The following is a 23,769-nucleotide window of genomic DNA, read 5'->3' on the forward strand; positions in this document are numbered from 1 at the left end:
TACCACTTCTTTAAGTGACTAAGAGCTTCCAGAACCTTCCCCTGCCCCATATTCTGCTGAGCCCTTTTCCCTGGAATGAGCTCATGGAATGGCCTGCTTGGGCAAGAAGGCTACTGGCTCCAGCTCTCATCCCGAACGAAGCAGGGCCGTGTCCCAAACTACCCCTCTGGAACAGACGTGGAGGGAGACGAGAAGTGACGAGTGCTCAGGATAGACTCCTCGGGTACCCTATATCTTGAGAGAAAGGGACTTAAAGCAGTGGGAGCATAAGGTGATGTACATCTGACGACAATAACGAAGATGCACTGACCTATAAAACGTCATTTAATGTACATTCCAGGATGGCCAACACAGGCTGGTTAGGTAATTAGCCCTTGGAGAGTTCTGTTACAGTCATATAAAAATGTTTTGCCTTGTTAAAAAAAAGAAATCTAGTGTAACAAAAACATATCCACCAATGGGCTTGTATTTTCTCCCCATGTTCAGGTTTGCAGGATAATTAAAAATACATACATATACATCTCTGAGCACAGCACTGTCCGTTAGCTAATGAGTTTTGGCAGTACACTGCACAGAGGTATACCACCGTTGGTTTCTGACATTAAATTAGCTTTGAGCTTATTGGCTATTCCGACAACTGGAGGCAGCTTGGAACCCAGTCCCTGGAAAGCATTTGCAGGATTTACCACCCGTTTGCCTGACACCTTTTCAATGGTAAGAGGTCTGGGCACAGACTTACTAATCCAAGGGTGTCTTAATGCTTGAGCTGGGGTCAAACGGGCAGAGGGGTCCCAGTGAAGACACCTTTTCAGAAACTCTATAAACAAGTAGTCATCACATCCCTTCAGTGCTGTCACCCAGTCTTTGCTACCTGGAGGGCCCCGCTTTTTACCCCTACGTGAGCGACCCCCCACAAGCACAACTCTCCCATCTGCCTGAGTAGTCACAGAACAGTAGCGAGGTAGGCCCTTAGAGTTAATGAAGTACTTGGCACGTTTGGATTGTTCCAGAAGTTTTGGTGGTGGCATCCCTAGCAGCTCCATCATACAGGCCAACTGGTCCCCTTCATCCTCTCCCGGGAAGAGAGGCTGTCCTGTTAAAAGTTCTGCAAGGATGCAGCCAAAACTCCATATGTCTATAGGTGTGCTGTAGCGGCTTCCTAGGATGATCTCCGGAGCTCTGTAGAACCGAGACTGGATATACGTGTAAAGCTTCTGGTATTCGAAGCAGCTGGACCCAAAGTCAATGACCTTGGTCGCGCTGCGCCCATGGTGTTTCAGGAGAATGTTTTCTGGCTTCAGGTCACAGTGAATGATCTTATTTTTGTGGAGAGCATCCAAGGATTGCAAGATGGATTGAGCAAACTTGCGAACTAACTGGACGCTAAAACCCTGAAACTTGTTTTTTTTAATTAGCTCGTAAAGGTCTATGCTCAGCAACTCGAAGGCCATGCAAACATGGTTCCGGAATGTGAAACTTTCCAGCATGTGGATGACGTTCATGCTACCGGTTTTGTCCTGCTTTTTAAGATGCTCCAAGATCCGGATCTCCTCAGCGGCTTGACGATGGAAGCGCTTTTCATTGCGCACCATCTTTAGGGCCACATACTGTCGAAGTTTGTGATCGTAGACCCGGGCCACCTGCCCAAAACTCCCCTTGCCAATAATCTTCAGCACCTCATATCGATAAGCTAGATGGTCGCGAGGTACGTGAATATAGGCCCCATCTGCATCATCATACCCCCCGTTATTGGGACCACCGATCACTCCATGTCTTTTTTTGGCATTTGGGCCCACAAAGTAGATTTCTGGATAATTGATGATTTCCAGCTTCTCATATGCGGTGAGGTGGTGTTTATATTGCTTCAGGGCTTGCTCTGGAGTCAGTGGCACCACTTTGGATGATTTGGCTGAATTGCTGGGTTTTACTGCATTCAAGCTATCTGAACTTTTACCCTGAGAGACGGTAGGAGAGCATTTTTCAGAGTCGTTGATGCCATCTGACTGAAGAGTATCGGATCTTCTGCTGCTAAATTCTTGAAACAGCTGTTCCACTTTCACCTCACCTCCATTCAGGAAGCGCTGAGTGTGATCTCTTGTTAACTGCTCAGCAGTGATCTATGGAAAGGAAAAATGAATGTGATGGTAAAGCCACTAAAAACAGTGGAAGGATAAAAGAATCCTTCCCCTGCCTGAACGACAACAAAACCGTCCAGTCACGTTAGGTTACAATGACCCAAAAGTGAGATAAGAAAAGCAGGAGTCTCTAGAGATTTGTGTTATATTCATCTTCAGGCCTGCCCAACACCGCCCGCCCCCAAGTATCATGCCCACTTCAACCCTCAATTTATGCCTTGCTTTGTTCAAGAGAGGATGGTCTTCTTCCCAAACCCTAAATGTGCTAGGTTCCTTCTAATAGGTATGTCTTTCTGCTGAGAATCTTTTTACCTGATCCCCTCTAATCCTACAGTATTTCAAGGCCCAATTCCAGTCCCCCACTTCCATCTAGAACTACTCCAAGCCCGTGCTGATTAACCTCTGCAGCTTTTCACACCTGTACCATGTAATCTGGCACTTGATTACATACATACTGCCTCTTATTTACTGTTTCAAGTACCTTCCCAATTTTTAAGGGCATATATCAGAATGAAAATATACATATTAAAGTGTTCTGTTAAAAAAGAGAGAGACAGAAGAAGTGTTCCATAAACGATAAAGCATCATTAAGGGACAGAAACAGGATCTGAACCCAGGTCTCCTGTCAGTCCAGCACCCTTCTCATGAACACAACTTGGCACCAGGTTCTCCTAGTACTTGTACTATTCTTTACTAGGGCTGAATGATGGCTATGGCCTGGAATCAAGCAAGAGTTCATTATCTAGTCCCAGGTCCCCTCCCTGCTGCCCCCAAATGACTGAATGCTTCTGGCTCAGCTCACTGAATCGTAAGAGTTCTAAGCCAGAGGGAACTCCGAAGGTCCACTGGGACAATTCTTTGCGTATCTGATGAGTAAGAGTGAGGATCCAAGGACCCAGGGGATGGGGCGGGAGAGGTTCTTGTAAAACTCTCCTGAGGAAATAGGGAGTCTCTCTCCTGTGTCTCTCACCCACACCTATCACCCACTCTTCCTCAGCAAGAGCCTGCGTGATAAAGGCATACTACTCTTTTTACTTGAGTTTGCTTAACATTCTCCTTCAAGAAACAGTAACTCACTGAAGAATGTTCTACTCATTCTTCTGAGATGAAATACAATTCTTTGAAATTAGATGGAGAAAAAGAAAAGCAAAAAAGAGAATTACAAAAAATTATACATATACACTAAGAAAAAATCAAGAAGATTCAAGATTCAAGAAAATCAAAAACCAAGAAGATTCTTTTCTTATTACCTGTGGAAAGGTAATGATCCAAAGTGGCCGAATCTTTAAAAGGTAGAATTTTGATATAACCTAAGAAAACAGCACAAGCCTATTGCCTAAAGAACAATATAAAAAAAGGATAAAATATAAACAGCAGCAAAAAAATGACGAAAAATTTTAGTGTTGGCAAATTTTACACACAACTGTAGTCATAAAAGCAGGACATTTGTTCCTGCCGGCTGCTCCTTTCATGTCATTTAATCAATTCTAACATTTATGGAGTCCTGTAGTTATAGAAACAGGGTACTACGCGGTTGCACACACAAGTGACGCGGCCAGTACGACTGTAGCCACACTTTGCAAGAAGTGTTTAAGAGCTGACATATGGTCCGAGAAAAAAATCTCTCTGATGCCAAAACAGAGAACTACCACTGGTCAAGAAAATAAAACAGGCCTGCAGACAACAAATACCTTGCTAAGATGTAAATATAATGCAACATTTTTCTTCACAGAAATTAAGTCAAATGACTATCCCTGTATTTAGGACTGAAAAAAACAGAAGAGGGTCCCATTCATCTATCCATCCAGCCACGTGAGGGTCACAGGGACCCCAACTGTTCACTATTAAGAGTGCTAAAGATAAAACCCCAGGTGTTCTCAAGAAATACAATCCAGGAGAAGACAGGTTAGGCTGAACGAGGGAATTTTAATTCTTTAATTAAATTTAATTCATAATTCATTGTTTGGTTTTAGATAGATTTACATAATAAAAGCGAAACTCTGCAGGCATCTCAGTTTCCCTTCACGTTTTTACTACCTAATGTCAATACATCTACATATTTACAGGGTGTTGGAGTCAAGTGCTGAAGAAAAGATATGTCAAATGGTTTGGGTTGGAGTCCTGCCTATCCTGCTTAAAAGCTGTAAGGTCCCTGGACAGGTCCCTTGACCTTTCGCCCAGTTTATTAGCCTTAGTTTCTTTATTTATAAAATGTGGATAATAATACCTCCTTGTAGGAGGCTGTGTGAACCAAATTATAATTAATAATATATGTGAAAGACCTTTACAAGTTATAAAACATTTTATAAACACTGGCTAATAATTAGGCAAAATTTTCAACATATTAAAGTTGAAACTCCTGTACGCCCTCTTTCCCTTCAGTTTCTCTCTTCTCTCCGTAGGCCCTCCTCCTCTATCTCCAGTCTCCCTCCACCAGACATCTGGCACTAGATATGTCTCCTGCAGTATGCCGGCCCCCACACTAGGCCTTCCTTTAGGACGCATGGAAATACCTCACCCACTTTCCCTCCAACATAAAACCTGCTTGCGACTTGCTATACAATTGAAGGTGTCACCTCTTCAAGATATTGGAACTTTAATGCAAAATGACTCTAGGAACCTCCAATCATGAGTGACAAGCTGGAAGGAAAAGGGTTTGTGGTCCAGGATCCATCCCTGTTTTTTTTTTTTTCTTTCTTTCTTTTTTCCACCTACTCTGCCTACATGTAAGGCTGTGCTGGCTCTGGACGTCTTCATTTCTGTTTGTGATAAAGAGAGGGTCTCAGGCACAGAACATTCATAAGGACGGATATAAAACAGACATTTAATTTTCACATCAACAATAAAATTAAGGATGTCATTTGGATTTCCTGACTGATGGTTTCTCCTTAAAGTGAGCCTAAATCTCCCTCCCTAAATAATGAGTCTCATTTTGCCCTCGGGAACTACATAGAAGTGGCCAAATGTCATGTAAACGTCCTTCAGATACCTAAGTGCAGCTGTCCTGCCCCCACCATTCTTCTCTGGGCTCATCATTACATTCCATCCTCTACCTCACATGGCTTGTGTCATGTTGCTTACTATCCTATTCACACTGTTGACTGTGTTGACACAGGCTGCACTTCACGTCTCTCTTGAAGTGTGGCCCCCCAGAACAGAACACCATGCTTCAGGTACAGTCCACTATGGATTATCAAGCTTTGAATCCCCAATGAATCTGAAGAATTCCAGGAAGGAATTTTTCCACACAGGGAGGGGTTCTCCTCTTAGGTTTCTTTCCTTTCCTGTAAATAACTCATATACTGGCCTGAATCAATTATGTATCAAGACGGTTGTGCTATAAATAAAATCTTCCTTCCATTGTTCTAGGGGAATCTACAATTTGCATGCATGTTAAAGTATAATAGTTATAAAATACCATATGTTTGTAGTCTGTAGTTAGAATCACAATAACTGAGCAATACAACTGACCGACTATATCAATTATTTTCTTCATTATGTAATTATACCACATGGACAGATAATGTCATATTAATCATGTTTTATTTAAGAATGCATCACATACACTGTTAATTTGGAGAGCTCTTGACATTTCAAATAGAATCTTCAACTATGTTAATCAAGTCTTGAAGGTCTTGTTGAGAAATTCTGAGAGGCACTATCCTTCTCATCCAGAATATGAAACACTACATACTCTTTTCCCTAGCTCTTGACCCTAAATCTGCAACACTAAGCTTAGCCCAATAAGAGTCTATAAGCAGACGATTTATAGTATACAATGAGAACCTAAGAACATCTTGAATAAACAATGAAGCTTAAAGGCTTTGTGAGTGAAAAGAGTAATAGGGTCTGGGGATGGAATTGTGTCATAATGAACTATAAATGTCAACAAGAGCTCAGAGCCTTTTTTCAGCAAAGTTTGCAAAGACACCATTAGGCTAGAATGGAAAATCCTAGGTTTCCCCAAAACTGTTATTCTGTGCGTTATACAGTAAGAAATTCATTGTGATCCTGAAATATACAATGTAATTGAACTACTGGGAGATGATTAGCATGGGCTAACTCTAAATTAAAGTTAAAGTGAACTTTTAAGTCACATGTTAATGTGCCAGCCCAATTGCAAAAAGTTTCCCACAGAGACATGCTAATTGGCAGCCAGTAACCAAGAAAACTGATAGTCAACCAGAGGAGTATGTGGTTCTGGAGCTCTTAGAGGTTTTTCACATATTAAAGAAATAGGCTTGCTGAGAATGGAAAGGAAACTTACTGTACTCCAGAGAACAGGTTAAAAATAGGGTGACCAGCCTTCCAAATATATTTAGCCAATACTTTGTAATATTATTAGCCTCAGAACTAGTGAAAAGATTGATTTTAATAGCAAAAGCAGACAAAAAGCTGGAGAGAGCTATGAAAAATACAAGTAACTTTTTTTTGGAATATAGAAACAATTTGAGGTCTTGAATGCAGAAATGTGAAGGAGAAATTACAAATTAGCATATTCAATTATTCAATTTGTTCATTAGGTGGTATCTGCAGCAAATGTTAAAGTCACAGGACAGCTTCTCCCTGTCATGGAACTCGTCCAAAGCCTGTTCTCCCCACTACTCTTGTGTATGCTGAGGGAATATAAATTAATCTTTTTTATTACCTTAAGTAGAACAGTGTCAAAAGCTCAATGTCTGCAAGCTCCAGAATGATTAAATGCATCAAAAGCCAAACTGTACCGCTCAAGTTTTATTTTCTGATCTATAAAGTGATTCTCTGTAGCATACTAATAAGCTAGGACTGCATTTCTATCTAGCAGGGAGAAAAAATTTGCATATCTACGAATTCAGGGGTATCTTCTGTTCCTGGTTTTGTTAAAATGAGCCTTCATAACATGCTGTCTATGTCATTCTAAAACAAAATAAATATTCCCTAGATAAAATGCCACATATTTACCCCCGTGATTGAAAGAAGTAAGGCTCCAAACCAAAATCATTCTGTAAAGCTAAACTTGGACTACGGCAACTGTTATTTCAAAGTCAAGAGAAACCAAAAGGAAACAAAAGAGTCTGGGTTGCCAGCGAGATGTTGTAACTGTACCTTGGGCATTAAGTAGCACTTCCTTCTTTCCAAGGCAACTAGAGAGCAAAGAACTACTTCATTTACTTACATTTAGTCTTCTGGGTAGAGGCGGTTCAGAAGGATTGCAGAGTACATTTGAACAGGGTGGGCATTTGGTTTCATCTATCATCATGAAGGTATCATAGACACCATCCCCCAATCTAGTTGAAAGGGTTACAGATAAAATCCATCAGTAACTTAAGCATATAAGCTTGTATATTCAAAACATTCAGTCTTTATTGCTTCACATCTGCCACAAATAACACAAATAAAGGTCTACACTGCATTTTGGCATCAAATACAAACAACGCGGGTATTTGGCAAAAGAATAGAGGAAACCTAACTTTTCTTTTTCTAAAAAGGAAAGCATTTCTAGGTTTTTATTTTGAAATAGAACAAGTCTTACTCTGTGAATGTTGCTAAAAAACAGGGACTATCGGGGTACCTGGCTGGCTCAGTTGGCAGAGCATGCGACTCTTGATCTTGCAGTTGTGGGTTCGAGCCCTATGCTGGGTGTAGAGATTACTAAAAAATAAAATATTTTTTTTAATTAAAAATAAAATAAAAATAGGGACTATCAAAAGGATCTCCTTTAAATTACTACCTGAAAATAAAGGCTAATTTGAATCTGAAGCCTGAAACCTAATCAAAACAGGGGAAAAAAAGAGAGAGAGAGAAAAAGGGGGAGGTAACTGCATTTTACAAGTCAGAGTCTTGGATTCTAATCTCAGCTCTACCACTAGCTGTACTACCTCCTTCTCTGTGCTTGTTTTCCACATGTTAAAACGGGAATAGTGCCAGGCTACATGCAGGAAAGGTCTTAGGGCTGTCTTCTTTTTATTATTTACTTACCTACTTAACACCTACCTAACTTGTAGAAACGTACAGCTGAATAAATACTACACCAAATACTAAAGGGATTCTCTACATTACAAAATGTACTGAATTTCACTTCTTTACCCACTTCATTTTCTGGGGGGTGGGGAAAGCTAAATGCTGAAGGACCAGGGACCACCTCTCTGTTCTTTAGCGCTGTGCCTCCACCACAAACGAGGGACAGGATTTCTTTAATCCACCAGAGGGTCCTATCCCAAATATTGTACTTCATCTACCACTAAGAACATGAATTTCCCAGTCATATACATAAGCCTTTCATTGTATCATCTTTCCATAATACATACAAATACAACGGTGGTGGTGACCGGATTGCCGGGGTGGGGAGAATTTTTAAAAATCTTTTAAAACATGCTGAACTATCTATTTCAGTTTTTAAGATTTCAATACTTAATGTTGCCTTTAGAAACCGTTTTTGTTAAAAACTGGTTCTAGGGCCTTCTTCATCGACGTCTTCTAGAAACTCAAAAGAATTTTAAAAAGCCCACTAATAAATAAATAAATAAATAGCCCACTAAGATATTTTTGGACTAGAGATAAGAGGAGATAAAAGAGAAATATGATCTTTTTGGACTATTCTTATTAAAAACTAGCTCACATCCTGATAGAAATTATTTGCATCTTTCACGAAAACTGCTTCTCTCTCTAAAAAAAAAAAAGAAAGAGAAAAGAAAACTGCTTCTCTGACAACCAAAAATTCTGCATGTGACCGACTCTTGGCCAACAGCACGGTTGTAATAAATGAAATGGGACAGGCGTCCACATTCATAGAGGAAAAAGACACTGAAGACCTGCAAGTAATCCTATAAATAGGCAGAGGAAATTACCCAAAGGAAGTCTGCATGCAAATGAAGCGGGGAGGGGAGGGGAGGGGAGGGGAGGGGGGGTGGGGGTGGTGGGGGTGGTGGTCCCTGGTCTCCTTTTAGGGGTAAAATACAATGCAAGGTGGAGCATCTCTCTCTATGGGATCCCCAGAGAGCCCGACTCGCAGGACCCTGCACCTGCACATCCCAAGGCGGACCGCACCCCTCGCGGAGACACCCCAAGAGTTCAGCCCTCGGGCAGCTGCTCCCAGAGCAACAGGGCTCCCGCGAAGGTCCCGCTGCCCGCCCGCCCGCCCGGACCGCGCCCCGCTCCGCCCCGGCTGCTCCCGACCGCGGGGGGCCGCGGGGGGCCGGGGGGGGGGGCGGCCGCCGGGTCCCCCGGGAGGGGTCGGAGCCCTGCCCCCGGCCGTCCCCGAGGGCCCCCGCAGCCTCCGCCCGGGCCTCGCCCGTTACCCCGCGGCGGCGCCGTTACCTCCGCTGCTGGGGCGGGAGCCCGGCTCCGGGCGGCCCCGCATCCTTCCGCCCGGGCCCGCGAGCCGTGCCTCCCATCCGCGAGCTCGGGAGCCCCGGGGGGGAGGGGCGGCGGTTGGAGGCCCCGGCGTGCACGGCCCACCTGCGCGGGCGGCGGCCTCCGGGGGGACCGGCGGGCGGACACTGCGGACCCGCGCGCCTCCGCTCGCGACTCGCCCGGCGGGGAGCGCCGACCGCGGCGGCAGGGGAGGGCGGGGGCGGGGCAGCGCGCGGTCGCCTAGCAACGGCGGCACGCCCCGGGGAACGCCTCGACGCAGCTGCGCCGGGACGCACGGGGCGGGGCCGGGGGCGGGGCCGGGGGCGGGGCCGGGGTCCCCGGGGCGGGCCGAGCACGTGCGGAAGCAGCGCCTGCCCCCCGGTTTCTGCTCCGCGGTGCTCGCGCCCCTCCCGGCCCGCCGCCCTTCGGCGCGTTGGCGCCTGCACTTCGGAAGCCTCCCTGGACTATGCATTTAATAATAAAAAATAAGTGCGATTCCCTCGAGGCTTTCCCACGGCGGGGGGGGCTCCCCACCCCCACCCCCACCCCCACCCCCACCCCCACCCCCCGCCGGAGGGTAATGGAAGCAATAAGAAGGCGGGACGCGGGAATGGTAGACTCACGTAGGGCCACTGTCCCGGCGCTTAGGAGCAGGGTGCTATTTATTTAATCGGCGGCCGGTCTGTGACGTGCCCTTCTTTGCAGACAGAGCGGGATGCAGCATTTAAGCTGATCATGGGGCAGCCCGGGGGGCTCAGCGCTCTAGCGCCGCCTTCAGCCCAGGGCGTGACCCTGGAGACCGGAGTTCGAGTCCCACGTCGGGCTCCTGCAGGGCGCCTGCTTCTCCCTCTGCCTGTGTCTCTGCCGCTCTCTCTCTCTCTCTCTCTCTCTCTCTCTCTCTCTCTCCCCCTCTCTGTGTGTGTCTGTCATGAATAAATAAAATCTTAAAAAAAAATAAGCTGACGTCGGTCTGGCTCCCCCGTGGGTGAGGGGCGGGCGCAAAGAGCCATTTCACGGATGAGTAAACTGAGGCCCGCGGAGCCGAGCTGCAGCGAGCGCAGCCCCCAGCCTTCCTTCGGCAGCACCAGCCCCCACCCCCCACCCCCGGAAAGCTCTTCCTGTGTGTGCTTTATTTTATCTTAGTTTCCACCCCCCTCCCCGGGAATATTTGGGGGATTTGTTTCTTCCTTTTTCTGAAAAGCGAGGAAACCTCAGTAACCCGAATGTTAGGCGGATTTCGAGCGTTGGAGCGAACGTGAGAAGGAAGGAGGTTAACGCCGAAGAACCAAGTGTGGTTTCCTTGAGCGAGCGCCGCGTCTCTAACTGGATTTCCGACACCTGCGAAGTCGGGGCCCCCAGGCCTCGGGGAGAGGGACCAGCGCTCTCTGGGTGCCGAGCAGGGGCGCCGCTGGTGGGGCGCGGGGACTCCTGGCCCCAAACCCGCACAGCACAGTCCGTACATCCGAGAATTTCCATCCGAGGCTCATGTCCGGGTGACCAAAAGTCGTATTCCCTGTTCTCAAGCCTCCAAGCCAAAATGTCCTCAAGGATCCAAAGGCTTTTCACTTGATAAATTAAGAATGTATCACTTGGGGGGAACTGTATTCTCTTTGACCAATGTTGCTTTAAATTCTCGATGGTAGAAATAAAACTTCTTCCAATGCTTAAAGTTATTCTAATTTTATGCATAAGCTCTTGTGGGGTTTTTGACCCTCCCTGCTGCACCCCCAGCAATCCTGCTGTCCTGCGGGTTTGTGTTAGGGCCCCTCTGCAAGCTTTTGTTTGAAGAGAGGGTTCCATGGCAACAAAAAAGTTTAGAGGAGATTGCTCCTGACTTCCCTTCCAGCTCTGTTTGCAAAACCCTACTAAATAATCTCCCTGTTCTCAATACTTAGGTGGACACCCTAGACCACTTCCCTGCCCTGAACATTGGAATGGGACTTGCTCCCACAAGTTTTCTTGCCTCATCCTGAATCACTGCTCTGAGAGGACCCCGTCTCCGGTTTCAGGTTTCAGACATACCTCCGGGAGCCAACCTGAAGCATTCCTCCTTCCCTTCCTGCTCCCGAGGTGGGAAACAGAAGCTTCTTTGATCTTTAGCCTGTTGTTCCCATGGCCAAGGAAGGAAGGATTTCTTGGAGGTGCTGGGGCTTCATGGATCTCTGACCTGAGTGCTCTAAATACTTAATATTTCTTCAAAGAGCCCCTGCTTCATAACAGTCTGGCTGGGTTCAGCATCGGGCTGGGTTAAAGTCCAGTGAAGGATCTAGCAGGAGCTTCCACACCCTCTCTGAGAGGTGTCTTGTGGCCTTTCGAGCGGTTGGAGCGGCTCCCACATGATTCATGTCCTTTTTTCCCCTCCAAAGCCCCACTCAAATGTAGTTCAAAATAGCCATTATCTTTCTCCACATAGCTAAAGCCAGATTTAGCCAACGTGGATTAGCCAAATATAAGATGCCCGCCTGACCTTTGAAGCCAGTTCTGATATATCCGCAACATCAGGAAACTTTAACAAATAAACAAATGGTGCTATTCCAGGGACTTCAGAAATCAATGAGACATTCAGACTGTGATCGCTGCAGGTGCAAATGAAGAGTAAGAAAATATCCCCGTGGCTGGATTCACCTCCAGTTTTGTGATGAGACAGCTGTTGGAGGGCTAAGTTTAAAATCATTTCATTGCTGTGGATTATTCTTTAGAGCATCCTATGCTGATATCTTATGAATCACAAAATCGGAATGCATTTTAAAAAAAATCATTTGGAGACAAACTGCGAAACTCTCCTTTTTTCCCCCCAACTGGATGGACCTCAAATTTGCCTGAGCTCCAGAAAAATATACCTGTAATTTTTTTTTCAGAAACCCAGAAATCTAGCTCCTTGAAACATTAAAACTATATCTTATTTATCTGGAACCTCACCCTCACCCCCCAGTCTGCCTGACCGGACCCTGGAAAGGCAGTCCAGTTTTTTCCAACTCTGCATTCAGAGGGAAATAAGCACACTTGCGGAGGTTAGGGCTTGGAATTGGGCAGACGCCTCGTACCCTTAACTACCCACTCCCATTACATAGCCACTCCTGACACCTGCCCTCGAACAGGTCTCTGGCTACCCTGACCTTCGAGGTCCGTGCATGCACAGTACACCCCATAAGCCGCCCTTGGGCAGCAGGGGCCTACAGGCCTATGGAGCAATGATCCATCCTCAATCATTGGCATTGCCTCAAGAGTAAGAGAAATTGACCTCTAAGCCCACCATGGACCCGCTGCCTATTAGGGTCCCCAGTTCCCTCTGTAATCAAGCCTTCTAAGTGTGTGTTCTTGGAGGATACTTTGGCCAAGCTGTCCAGCCCTGCCTTAGCAAAGCAGTCCATATTCCTACAGCTCTGCTGTGAGCAGGAATTTGCACACTGTGTAGGTCAAGGCTTGGAATTAGAGAATGCTAGATGTCCCTATTAGCCTACTCTTATGACCCAGCCTTGCCTGACATTGCCCCTTCCCTATTCCTCACTACCCTGACCTGTGCCACCAGGGCATATGTGGTCCACACGCATCAGTAGGCCTTTAGCTCTGGAAGCCTATGGAGCTCAGGTGAGATGCAAATGACCTGAATAGCCTCCAGGATGAGGGGAGGCCACCACTTGAAAATTGTTCTGATGTGGTAGCCCAAGCTGGCAAGTCAGTCACCTCATAGACTCACTCTCTGCTGGAGTCCTGTGCATCTTCTATAGTCACGGATCTCAGGTGTCCCGTTTGGACTAGCTGCCTGCTACGGTGCCTGCTGACAGTGTAGACTAAGCATGTGCAGGTGTACAGGGATCTGGAACAGGGCAAGTGTCCTGAGGGGCCTGATCACGAGAGTGGACTCTTGTGATTACAAGGTATCTGCCAAATTCCAAGCCCTAACTATTCCTCCTGAAAACAGAGCTGGACTGTCTTGCGTAGGATGGATACAGTAAGCTGGCTGGAATATCCTCCAATAACATACTCAGGAGCCCTGATTGCAGCAGAAGCCTGGAAAACCAGTGGAAAGTAAGTCCAGGTGAAGACTATTGCCCATCCCAGTGGCCACCTCAGAGCCATATTCGGTGTTGGGCGATCTCCACATTTGCGCCTACGAAGGTGGTTGTGGATTGGTGCTTGTTGCGGCCTGGAGAGCTTCACCTACCCAAAGGCAGCTGATGGAACACGTATGGTGCATGCACAGGACGTGCAGGGCGGGGGGCCGGGGACCTAGCACAGGGCAAGTGCTGGGAAAGGCCAGATGATAGGAGCAAGCTCTAGGAGGTACAACACATCAGCCTAATTCAAGGTCTACCTGCCATTAGGGCGTATTCATCCCAAGGCAGAGCTGGAGAGTTTTTTCAACTCCTTTGACAGGGTGGGGCCAGGTGGCAGGCAGGACGGGGTGTTCTCTGTTCCCCGCTTGCTCCCAGAGACTATGCTACTGGTGGCAACGCCAGTAGCTGGAGCCTGGCAAGAATTCTATAGGCTTGAGGGCCAGGCCCGCTCAAATCTGGCTTAGGGGTGTGCACTGTGCATGTGCAAGCACACAGCTCAGGCGGGAGGAGCACCTGACCAGGGTTACTGCCTGGAGAGGACTGGTTCCTGGAGCAGGCTCTTGGGATTACAAGGTACCTGCCTAATTCTGAGCCCTACCCTCCACAGTTGTGCATACTCCCACCGAAGGCGGAGCTGGAGTATCTGAACGGCTTTGCCGGGCCTGGATCCTATAGGCTGGTCAGGGTATCATCCAAGAAGCCTGGATGGGAGGCTTGATGGCCTCCCAAGCCTGGGAGTCTTGATGGCTGTAGAAGCTCAGACCCCAGCAAATAGTAAGTCCACTTGGGGACTGGTGGTTGTTCTTTTTAGGGGCTGCCTCAGACCAGTTTTCAGGAGGAGGAGCCCCGCCATCCTGGAGGCTGCAGGTGGTTTAGAGGGGCCCTAGCTCCACAGGCTCTGTAAGCGCTGGCTGTGCAACGGTGGCTGATGGAATACAGACTGTATGTGCAGGTGGCACAGTTGGAGGTAGCCAGGGAGCTGGACAGGGCCAGTGTGTGTGGGGAGGCGGGCTGGGTCGCAAAAACGGGTTATAGGAAGTACCTGGCATCTGCCTCATTGCTAGCCTTAACGTGCACAAAGGCACATAGCCCCACTGGAGGTGAGCTGGAGGCTTCTAGAGTGCCTTGCCACATCCGGCCATGGGCTTGCTGGGGTGTCCTCCGATAGCAGACACCTGGGAGCCTTGATTGCTGGAGGAGCCCCAGGCCTGACTAGGGAGCCAGGCCAGGGGGGACTGACTCTGGCCGGTTTAAAGGTGCCACCTCAGAAAGACTTTTCAGGTGGTGGGCTCCCTCAGCCTGGGGGAGATTCACGTGGCTGGTCTTCCATCCGACTTCCAGAACCCCAAAGGGCCCTGGCAGCCACAGGCCTGCTGCCAGGGTGAGGACTGGGCATGCTCCAGCAGCAAAGGTCAGTGTAGTCAGACACCTGGAGCAGGGCAACATGGGGCGAGGCCGGGTCATAGGAGGAGGCTCCTTGGGGTACCTGGCATCTGACATGTGCAAAGGCACATATTTCTGCTGAAGGCAGAATAGGAGTAGATGGATGGGGCAGCTGACTGATTGGGGTACCTCCAATAAGAGACACCCGGGAGCCTTAATTACTGGGGAAGCCTGACCCCATTACTGCCATTCAGCTTATTGGGTTCATGCTGGAGTTCCAGAGACCTGGACTGGCCCCTGCGGCGCACCAGCAGCGGCCAGGTGAAGACTGGGCATGTGTGGGTTGCACAGGTCAAAGTAGCTATATACCTGCACCTGGGCAATGTCAGGTCCCAGGAGGGAGGTTTTGGGGGTGTAAGGTGTCAGCCTCAAGTGCAAAGCCTGCATAATTCCAAGACCTAACCTACTCAATGCACATATTCTTTTAGGAGGCCTGAGTCATCTGGGCTGCCTTGCCAGAGCCAGATTGTGAGTGCTGGCTGGGGTAGCCTCCAATATGAGACACCTGTGAGCTGTGGCAGCCGCAGAGGCCAGGAACCCCAGGAAACGGTGAGTATGCTTGGGCACTGCGGTCGAGGACAAGCTGCCACCTTAGATTTTCCCGGGGAAGGCCCTGACGCCCATCAGGTGCTGGAGCTCCCGCTGGAGTTCCACAGGCTTGGAGCGCCCCCTGCGGGCCAAGGCCAGCTGATACAGGGCAGGCGGCACGTGTGCGAACCGCGCAGGTGAGCGGGCGGGGCCAGGAGGGGGCTGCTGGGAGTACCTGGGTTTGCATAATTCCAAGACGCAAACTATGGGGTTTGTTCCCCCTGAGCTGGGGAACATATACTTCAACTGGTGACGGTCAGTCCCCACTTAGACCGGCTTTCTAACCAGGGCCTGGTCTTCAGCAATCCAAGCTGGTGGCTCCTACTGGCTCCTCCAGCCATCCCAGCTGGCCCCATGCTGGCAAGGCAGTCGGGATTTCTCCAAATCAGCCTCTGGAGAAATACGCATCTTTGTGTAGGTGAAGCCTTGCAATCAGGCATACGCCAGGTCCCCGGGGTAGAGGCCCCAACCTGTGATTTGGCCTCTCCATTCGCTCGCCCTGTCTCTCTGAGTACAAACTCCTGGCTACACAGACCTGCCCGGCCCACACATGTACAGGATGTACCCTGAAAGCCTCCCCCGGGTGAACGGGGGTGTCTGCCCCTTGGGAGCTGGGGCCCATTCCTACCACCTGCACAGCTCCAAATGTAAAAGGAGCCCATTCTCCCTAAAAGCGATCAGAGACGGCGGCTAAAACGAGCCACAGTCCCCCTGTAGACTTACTGGGTGCTGGTATTTCAGACCTCCAGCAGCAATCAGGGCTCCCGGGGTCCCTTACTGCAGCGGGATACTAATACCCGCCGGCCCCCTGCCCCATCTTTCCCCAACTCTGCATTTTCAGGGGGAATATGCACACTTGAAGTTATGCAGATGCCACATATCCCTCACCGCCTGCTGTTGGACTCAGACTCTGCTGAAGCTTGCCCTGATTCAGGTCCGTGGCTATGCTGCCCCGAGTGACCCCAGCCTGGGCAGTCCGAGCACCCTGCCAGCTGGCCCCTGGCACACGGTGCCCTCCAGGCCTGTGGGGCACAGGCTGCTCCCCAACCACCTGCTCACCTCCAGGGTGGAGAGAACCCACCCCCAGAAAACCATTCTGAGGCAGCAGCATTAACGGGGACCATGTGGACCGGCTCCGCCTGGTGGGGTCCCGGCTTCTCCAGTAATCAGGGCCCCGGGGCGTGTTTTACTGGGAGGCACCTCTTAGGGGAAGGTGTCTCTTACAGTCTCCAGCAGCGCAGCCTGCCCCTGCCCCCCTCTCCCCCACAGAGAGCTGCAGGGATCTGTACTGACTTGCCAGCGTTGCATCAGGCAGGCTGGTAGGGGTAGCCTGCAATCAGAACCACCTGGGAGTTCTCTTGCCACAGAGGCCCCGGACCCCAGCAGGCGGTAAGTGCGCTTGGGGACTGTCACCCATGTGGCATCCTCCTCAAACCCCTGTCCAGAGGGATGGGTACCCTCCATTTGGAGGCAATGCAGGTGGTTCAGGATGGCCACTCATTTTGAGGTCTGCGGGCCCGGGGTGTGACTGATGGAGTACGAATGGCACGTGCATGGGGTGCCCACGACCCAGCTGCTGAGGACCCGAAACAGGGCAAGTGTTGGGAGAGGCTGTGTCCCAAGAACAGGTTTTGGAAGTAACTGGCATCTGCCAAATTCCGAGCCTGAACCTGCCCAAGGCTGGCAGTGCATGGAAGGCGGGGCTGGAGGAATGTGGGGAAGAGGGGGGCAGGGGCAGGCTGCGCTAACTTCAAGTGTGCATATTCCCCCTGAAAATGCAGAGTTGGGGAAAGATGGGGCAGGGGGCCGGCGGGTATTAGTATCCCGCTGCAGTAAGGGACCCCGGGAGCCCTGATTGCTGCTGGAGGTCTGAAATACCAGCACCCAGTAAGTCTACAGGGGGACTGTGGCTCGTTTTAGCCGCTGTCTCTGATCGCTTTTAGGGAGAATGGGCTCCTTTTACATTTGGAGCTGTGCAGGTGGTAGGAATGGGCCCCAGCTCCCAAGGGGCAGACACCCCCGTTCACCCGGGGGAGGCTTTCAGGGTACATCCTGTACATGTGTGGGCCGGGCAGGTCTGTGTAGCCAGGAGTTTGTACTCAGAGAGACAGGGCGAGCGAATGGAGAGGCCAAATCACAGGTTGGGGCCTCTACCCCGGGGACCTGGCGTATGCCTGATTGCAAGGCTTCACCTACACAAAGATGCGTATTTCTCCAGAGGCTGATTTGGAGAAATCCCGACTGCCTTGCCAGCATGGGGCCAGCTGGGATGGCTGGAGGAGCCAGTAGGAGCCACCAGCTTGGATTGCTGAAGACCAGGCCCTGGTTAGAAAGCCGGTCTAAGTGGGGACTGACCGTCACCAGTTGAAGTAGGAACCTCAAAGGTTTGCAGGCAGTGGGCTCTCTCCACTGTGGAAGCCAGCAGTAGCTCAGGACTGGTCTGGGTTCCAAGGGCTTGTAGGCGGGGTCTGCCCAAGGCCAGCTTACACGGTGTTCAGTCCACATGTGTGGTCCTATACAGTCATTTGTATAATCTGGAAGGATCTATCAATTTTGACCTTACACGGGGTAATTCATTAATGACCTTCAAGCTTTAAACTGTGAGCAATTCCCATACTTCTTAATTTGAAATCGGAGCTATTTGGTAGACACATACATGTTTCTTTTCCTGACCAGGTTCCAGTGCTTTGTGTGCCAACATGACCTGTTTGGTGATACGGGCCCGTGGAATGAGACAACCAATTGGCACATTTGTGTGCTCAGATTTGATCTTTCATTGTCCTTCTTGTTTATGTGTGGTTGTGTTTTGAATTGGTTTCCTCCTTAGTCATGAATCATTGTGTTTGTTATTAAATTTTTGGATTTTTAGCCTCTTTGTTTTTCTAGTGAGTTTGTCTATCTGGTCATTAAGGTCCATTACTCAGAGTTGGCTTTCTGATGTGCAGAGACATGTGTGATGAACATGGAGATATCACCCAGTGCTATTTTCTGCCATTATGTCCATACTCCATATGTTCATATTTCCTATTTTTCCAGTCATTTTCCCACCGTGTTTCTGACCAAAGAGCTATTCCATTAGCTTCTACCCATGAGTCTGAGAAAAGATGTATGTCATCCTGATTTTCCTTAACAGATTATTCGATTGCCAATTTTATGGCTATTAATTCAGCATATTGTACTGAATTTCTCAAGCCTGATTCTGACAGGGTTGGACCATCATTAGTGCTCAAGGCTACTGCCTGCCAGCATTTTGCAGACGGTGTCATGGAGGCTGATCCATCTGTAAACCAGGCATTGTTGAGTGGCATGGTCAAAGGCAGTTTCTGTTGCCCAACTGCTAGAGCTTGGTTAGGCTCACTCCTCAGCAACTCTGGTGAGCCTACTGTTGGCATATTGGAGATTTTCTCAGTTCACACGGAAGTTGAACCCTCAATCCATTTGTCCTTCTTGGAAATAGCCATTTCTTTCTTTCTTTTTTTTAAATTTTATTTATTTATGATAGTCACAGAGAGAAAGAGAGAGAAAGAGAGAGAGAGGCAGAGACACAGGCAGAGGGAGAAGCAGGCTCCATGCACCGGGAGCCTGACGTGGGATTCGATCCCGGGTCTCCAGGATCGCGCCCTGGGCCAAAGGCAGGCACCAAACCGCTGCGCCACCCAGGGGTCCCCTCTTTTTTTTTTTTTAAGATATTTTTTCCTTTTTTTCTTTTTAAAGGTCCTATTTATTTATTCATGAGAGATGCAGAAAGAGACAGAAACACAGGCAGAGGGAGAAGCAGGCTCCTCACAGGGAGCCCCATGATCCTGGGACTCCCAGGATCATGCCCTAAGCTGAAAGCAGAAGCTCAAGCGCTGAGCCACCCAGGCCTCCCACGAAATAGCCATTTCTACATTAGGACTTTATGGTCAGGAGTAGCTTCTCTCTGTTTGTCAGGGATCTGCCTTACCCACTCCAGTATAGGCTGTTGGAGTTCAAGTGTAATTTATTTATTTTCTCTTAGTGACTCTGTATTCTGTAGGGCTCAGAGAGTGCCCAGGTGAGCCTTTAATTGGTTCATATCTGTTCTTGGGCCACAGGAATTTCTTAGTCCAAAATACAATTGGGGAATATCTGGGATCCTTGGTGTTTTAGTGTACAGAGACTATGTTACAAACCCTTCTGAGTGTAGGTACTCCAGTTTGCATCTAGAGTCCCTATTAGCTGGTGCCAGTGAACTACAAGTTCTGACAGCATTTGTGAAATAAGTGAAGGCTGCCTCTGTGTCTCTATCCAAGTTCCCTACTCTTCCTAGTTATTTCATAAATGTGTTTTAATATGATCCTTGTATGTGGTATGTGCTGTTTCCAATATCCAAACAGTCCTATTGGTTTCTGAGCTGCTGCTTTTTTGGTACAAATGGAATGCAGCTTGTCTAGCTTGTCTGTGACTGGGTCTGGTATTTTTCTGCCTTCAGAAGACCTAAACATTTTAGTGTGGGGTTGTCAGACATTACTTGGATCACCTGTCCATCTTCTGAGTGTAAGGAATTCAGTTAACTCTATTTGGACTCTAGTTTGTTCTTTCCAAGTTAGCACCATAAATAAGCATGCCATCAGTATAGGAATTGTTGGTTTGTGTGTGTTGTGTTTTCCTGGAAGGCCTGGATATCTTGTGTTAGAAGGTTATGGACTACTACTGGGCCCTAGTAAACTGATATTGTCTTATGGTAACCTAGTGAACTGATGTTGTCTGTCTTCCCATATGAATGTATATTCTCCTCATCAATTGGAATATCAACAATATGTCAGGTAAGTTTGTTACCATATAGTAAGTTCCTGATCCAGTGGTGATATTGTTTATGATAGTGCCTGTATCTGGGAGTGCTCCCTCAACTTGGGGACAGTGTTTATCTTTCTATAATCTACTGTACGCTTATATACCCATATATATAGTCTCTATACCTAGACACTGACCTTAACAAGGCTAGATTGGATATCAAATGGTGAAATACTAGGGGCATTAATTTGTTCCTTTAGATGTTCTTTAAGGTTTTTTTTTTTTTTTAATTCGTACAGGTCTTATTACATCTATTCCAAGACTGTTTTCTAAATTGGGACCTCTAAAGCATTTAGCCTCAATGGGTGGTTGTTGGCTTAAAATCTCCTCCCCAGGAGCTTCCCAGGTGAAATCTGAAATTAGACCTTGTATGCAGACGGCAGAGACAGAGTGAAGAAAGAAGCCACTCAGATTGGTAGGTGACAGTTTTAGTAAGCAAAGGAAATTTACATACAAGGCTTGTCTTAGGCAGTAGCAGGACGAAGGGATGCGCATACCTGCCCCCCAAATCAAAGTGTAGGTAGAAGCCTTCACTGGGTTCAGTCAGGGTGTTCTCAATACCACATCACTATTCAAGGCTATGTCCTTGGAAACAGCTGTGGGGGCTGGAAAGGCAGGTGCAATATACATTCCAAGGATAGGGATGGGGGTGAAAAGCCTCTGAGTGCCTGGGTCCAGTTCATGGGTCAGTTGGCAGGCACATCTTTTTGATGATCTTCCCAAACAGTGGTCTAGTCTATCAACAGCTATCAACAATTATTAGCAATCGATGGACTCATGTCTTTGGGTTAATTTTATTCTTAATCCTTCGATGAATCCCTTTTAATTGTTAAATTTTTCTACATTAGTTGGAGATCCATGCGCAATTTTTACTTGGGACCCTATATGTAATGATAGAGTGGTAGATGTATTTTTTTGAAATGTGTTGATTTTTGAATTTTACTTTAATTGAAATGCAATTGACACACAATGCAACATTAGTTTTAGGTGTATAAAATAGTGATTTGACAACTCTATACGCCGTGTCATGCTCAACTCAAGTGTAGCCACCTGTCACCACACAATGCTATCACAATACCACTGAATATATTTCCTATATATTGATGACTTTATTCATTCCATAACTGGTAGTCTATACCTCCCTTTCTCTCTCACCCATTTTGTGTATCCCTCTACCCCTCCCCCTCTGGCAACCATCAGTTTGTTCTTTGTATGTATAGGTCTGTTTCTGTTTTCACTTGCTTATTAGATTCTACATGTAAAACATCCAGTATTTGTTTTTTTCTGAGTGATTTCGCTTAGCATTGTAGTCTCTAGGTCCATCCATGTTGTCAAAAAAGGCAAGCTCTTACTCTTTTTTTATACCTGAGAAATATTAAATTATATATAAATATAATCAAATTTTTATCCATTGATGGACCCTTAGATTGTTTCCATGTCTTTAGGCTGCAAAAACATAGGGGTACACATATCTTTTTGAATTAATGTTTTGTTTTATTTGGGTAAATACCTAGTAGTGGAATTACTGGATCATATGGTATTTCTATTTTTTTACCACATGTTTTTGTTTGAACATAGACTTTCATTTCTCTTGAATAAATGTCCAAGAGTGTAATTGTTAGTTCATATGGAAATTGCATGTTTATTTTTTGTTTTTAAAATTTAAGTATGGTTCACACAATGCTACATTAGTTTCAGTTGTACATGATTCCACAGGTTTATACATTACACTGTATTCACCCCAAGTGTAGCAACCATCTGCCCTGTTATATCACTGTTACAGTATCACTGACTATATTCCTTATGTTGTGCTTTTTATTCCCCTCACTTATTCATCCCATAACTGGGTGCATATATCTTTTTAAATTAGTGGGCTTTTTTTTGTTTTGTTTTTGCAGTCTTGAGGTCTTTTAATTAAATTTTTTTTTATACTTAACATGCCACAAATGGGTTCCAGCAGCTCAGACTCCTTTCCATTGGTTCTCATAATGTGTGCTTCCTGAAACTGCCTCTTTCAGGAGAAAGCAATTTATTTTCTTCCTATACCCTTGGCTTAAAAAAGTTTAAAAATAAACTTTTAAAAAGGAAAAAAAAAAGTCACTCTGGCTATTTCTCTTTTTTAGTTGGAGTTGGAACATTCCTTGGACCAGGTCTGGGTATTGCAGGATACCTTCCCCCCTGTACCCGACCCCAGTCCCTGAGTCTCAGCTCCTCTTCTCTCTTCCTTCTCCTTCACTTGTCTCCCCTGTAGTCCCCACCCCTACTCCCCTATTCCCCAGACTGGTCTTCAAGAGGACACTGGAAACTGAAAACAAATTGAGAACAAAACAAAAATTTATACAACAGTTTTTACTTTTTATCGCTTGCTTTTAACCTCACAAATAAATGATAACAAAACCTCAAAAAAAAAAAAAAGATGGAGCAGGAGCAGGCTGGTGCTTCAGTTGAACCCTTTCTCTTTGGCTTCCTTCTTTTTTCTGATCATTTTCCTTCACATGCTTCAGGAAACTATCTCGGCTCTTTGGCTGCTTAATATGCTCAAGACCTACATTAATTCTCTTGGCAAGAATCTTGCCCTTAAATTGTTTACAACAATGCCAACAACATGTTGGGTGACACCATAGACTCTTCCAGTTTTGCCATGGTAACATTTGCAGGGTATTCCGTTTTGAGCAGTGCCCTTTCCCTTGATGTCTACAGTATCACCTTTCTTGTAGATCCGCCAGTGTGTGGCCAAAGGAACAACTCTATGTTTTCTAAAAGGGCTAAAGAATATATAGCGGTGCCTCTCCTCTTTCCTCTTTGTTGGTTTGGTTTTTTAAAAAATATTTATTTATTCATGAGACAGAAAGAGGCAGAGACACAGGCAGAGGGAAAAGCAGGTTATTTGAGGGGAGACTGATGAGGGACAGGATCCTGGGACTTCAGCATCACGCCCTGAGCCCAAGGCAGATGCGCAACCACTGAGCCACCCAGGTGTCCGTCCTCTTTCCCTTTGTGTTGGTCATTTTGGTGAATTACTGGGAAATGGGGTTCTGGCCAAAAGGATGCCAAATCAGGGGCACCTGGGTGGGTCAGTGGTTGAGTGTCTGCCTTTGACTCAAGTTGTGATCCCAGGGTCAGGATCAAGTCCCACATCAGGCTCCTCTCAGGGAACTTGCTTCTCCCTCTGCCTATGTCTCTGCCTCTCTCTGTGTCTCTCATGAATAAATAAATACAATCTTTAAAAAAAAAAAAAAAGGAAGTCAAATTGGCATTTTTGTTTTCCTTCAGTAAATACCCAATAGTGGAATTATTGGGTATATGGTATTTCTATCTTTAATATTTGAAGAACCTCCATACTGGTTTCTCCGGTAGTTGTACCAATTTACATTCCTACCAACAGTGCATGAGGGTTC

General features: G+C 47.1%; 1 protein-coding gene across 4 annotated transcripts; it reads right to left on the minus strand.

Annotated features, from left to right (window-relative positions):
* Positions 1–306: 306 nt before the first annotated feature.
* On the minus strand, positions 307–9,590 carry DYRK3 (dual specificity tyrosine phosphorylation regulated kinase 3). 4 transcript variants are annotated; one of them, XM_072831277.1, is made up of 4 exons: positions 9,137–9,241; positions 7,687–7,766; positions 7,291–7,402; positions 307–2,117 (listed from the first exon to the last, which is right to left on the minus strand). In XM_072831277.1, exons 3-4 carry the CDS (start codon positions 7,372–7,374, stop codon positions 543–545), a joined length of 1,659 nt encoding a protein of 552 aa, XP_072687378.1. In that variant the 5' UTR covers positions 7,375–7,402; positions 7,687–7,766; positions 9,137–9,241; the 3' UTR covers positions 307–542. The 4 variants fall into 4 exon arrangements, with proteins under 4 accessions (XP_072687378.1, XP_072687376.1, XP_072687374.1 ...); XM_072831275.1 differs by having other exon boundaries at positions 7,648–7,766; XM_072831273.1 differs by lacking the exons at positions 7,687–7,766; positions 9,137–9,241 and adding an exon at positions 9,432–9,590.
* Between the last annotated feature and the right edge of the window lie 14,179 nt (positions 9,591–23,769).

Source organism: Canis lupus, chromosome 6, assembly GCF_048164855.1.
Source record: "Canis lupus baileyi chromosome 6, mCanLup2.hap1, whole genome shotgun sequence".
NCBI classification, from domain to species: domain Eukaryota; kingdom Metazoa; phylum Chordata; class Mammalia; order Carnivora; family Canidae; genus Canis; species Canis lupus.

Bases quoted from the DNA above. Each gene is read 5' to 3' on its own strand.
- DYRK3 (XM_072831273.1), bottom strand. From the start codon at position 9,508: ATGGGAGGCACGGCTCGCGGGCCCGGGCGGAAGGATGCGGGGCCGCCC. The intron at 7,403-9,431 runs GTAACGGCGCCG...CCTTTCAACTAG, and splicing joins CTCCCGCCCCAGCAGCGGAG to ATTGGGGGATGGTGTCTATG. The intron at 2,118-7,290 runs GTAAGTAAATGA...TCCTTTCCATAG, and splicing joins CTCTACCCAGAAGACTAAAT to ATCACTGCTGAGCAGTTAAC.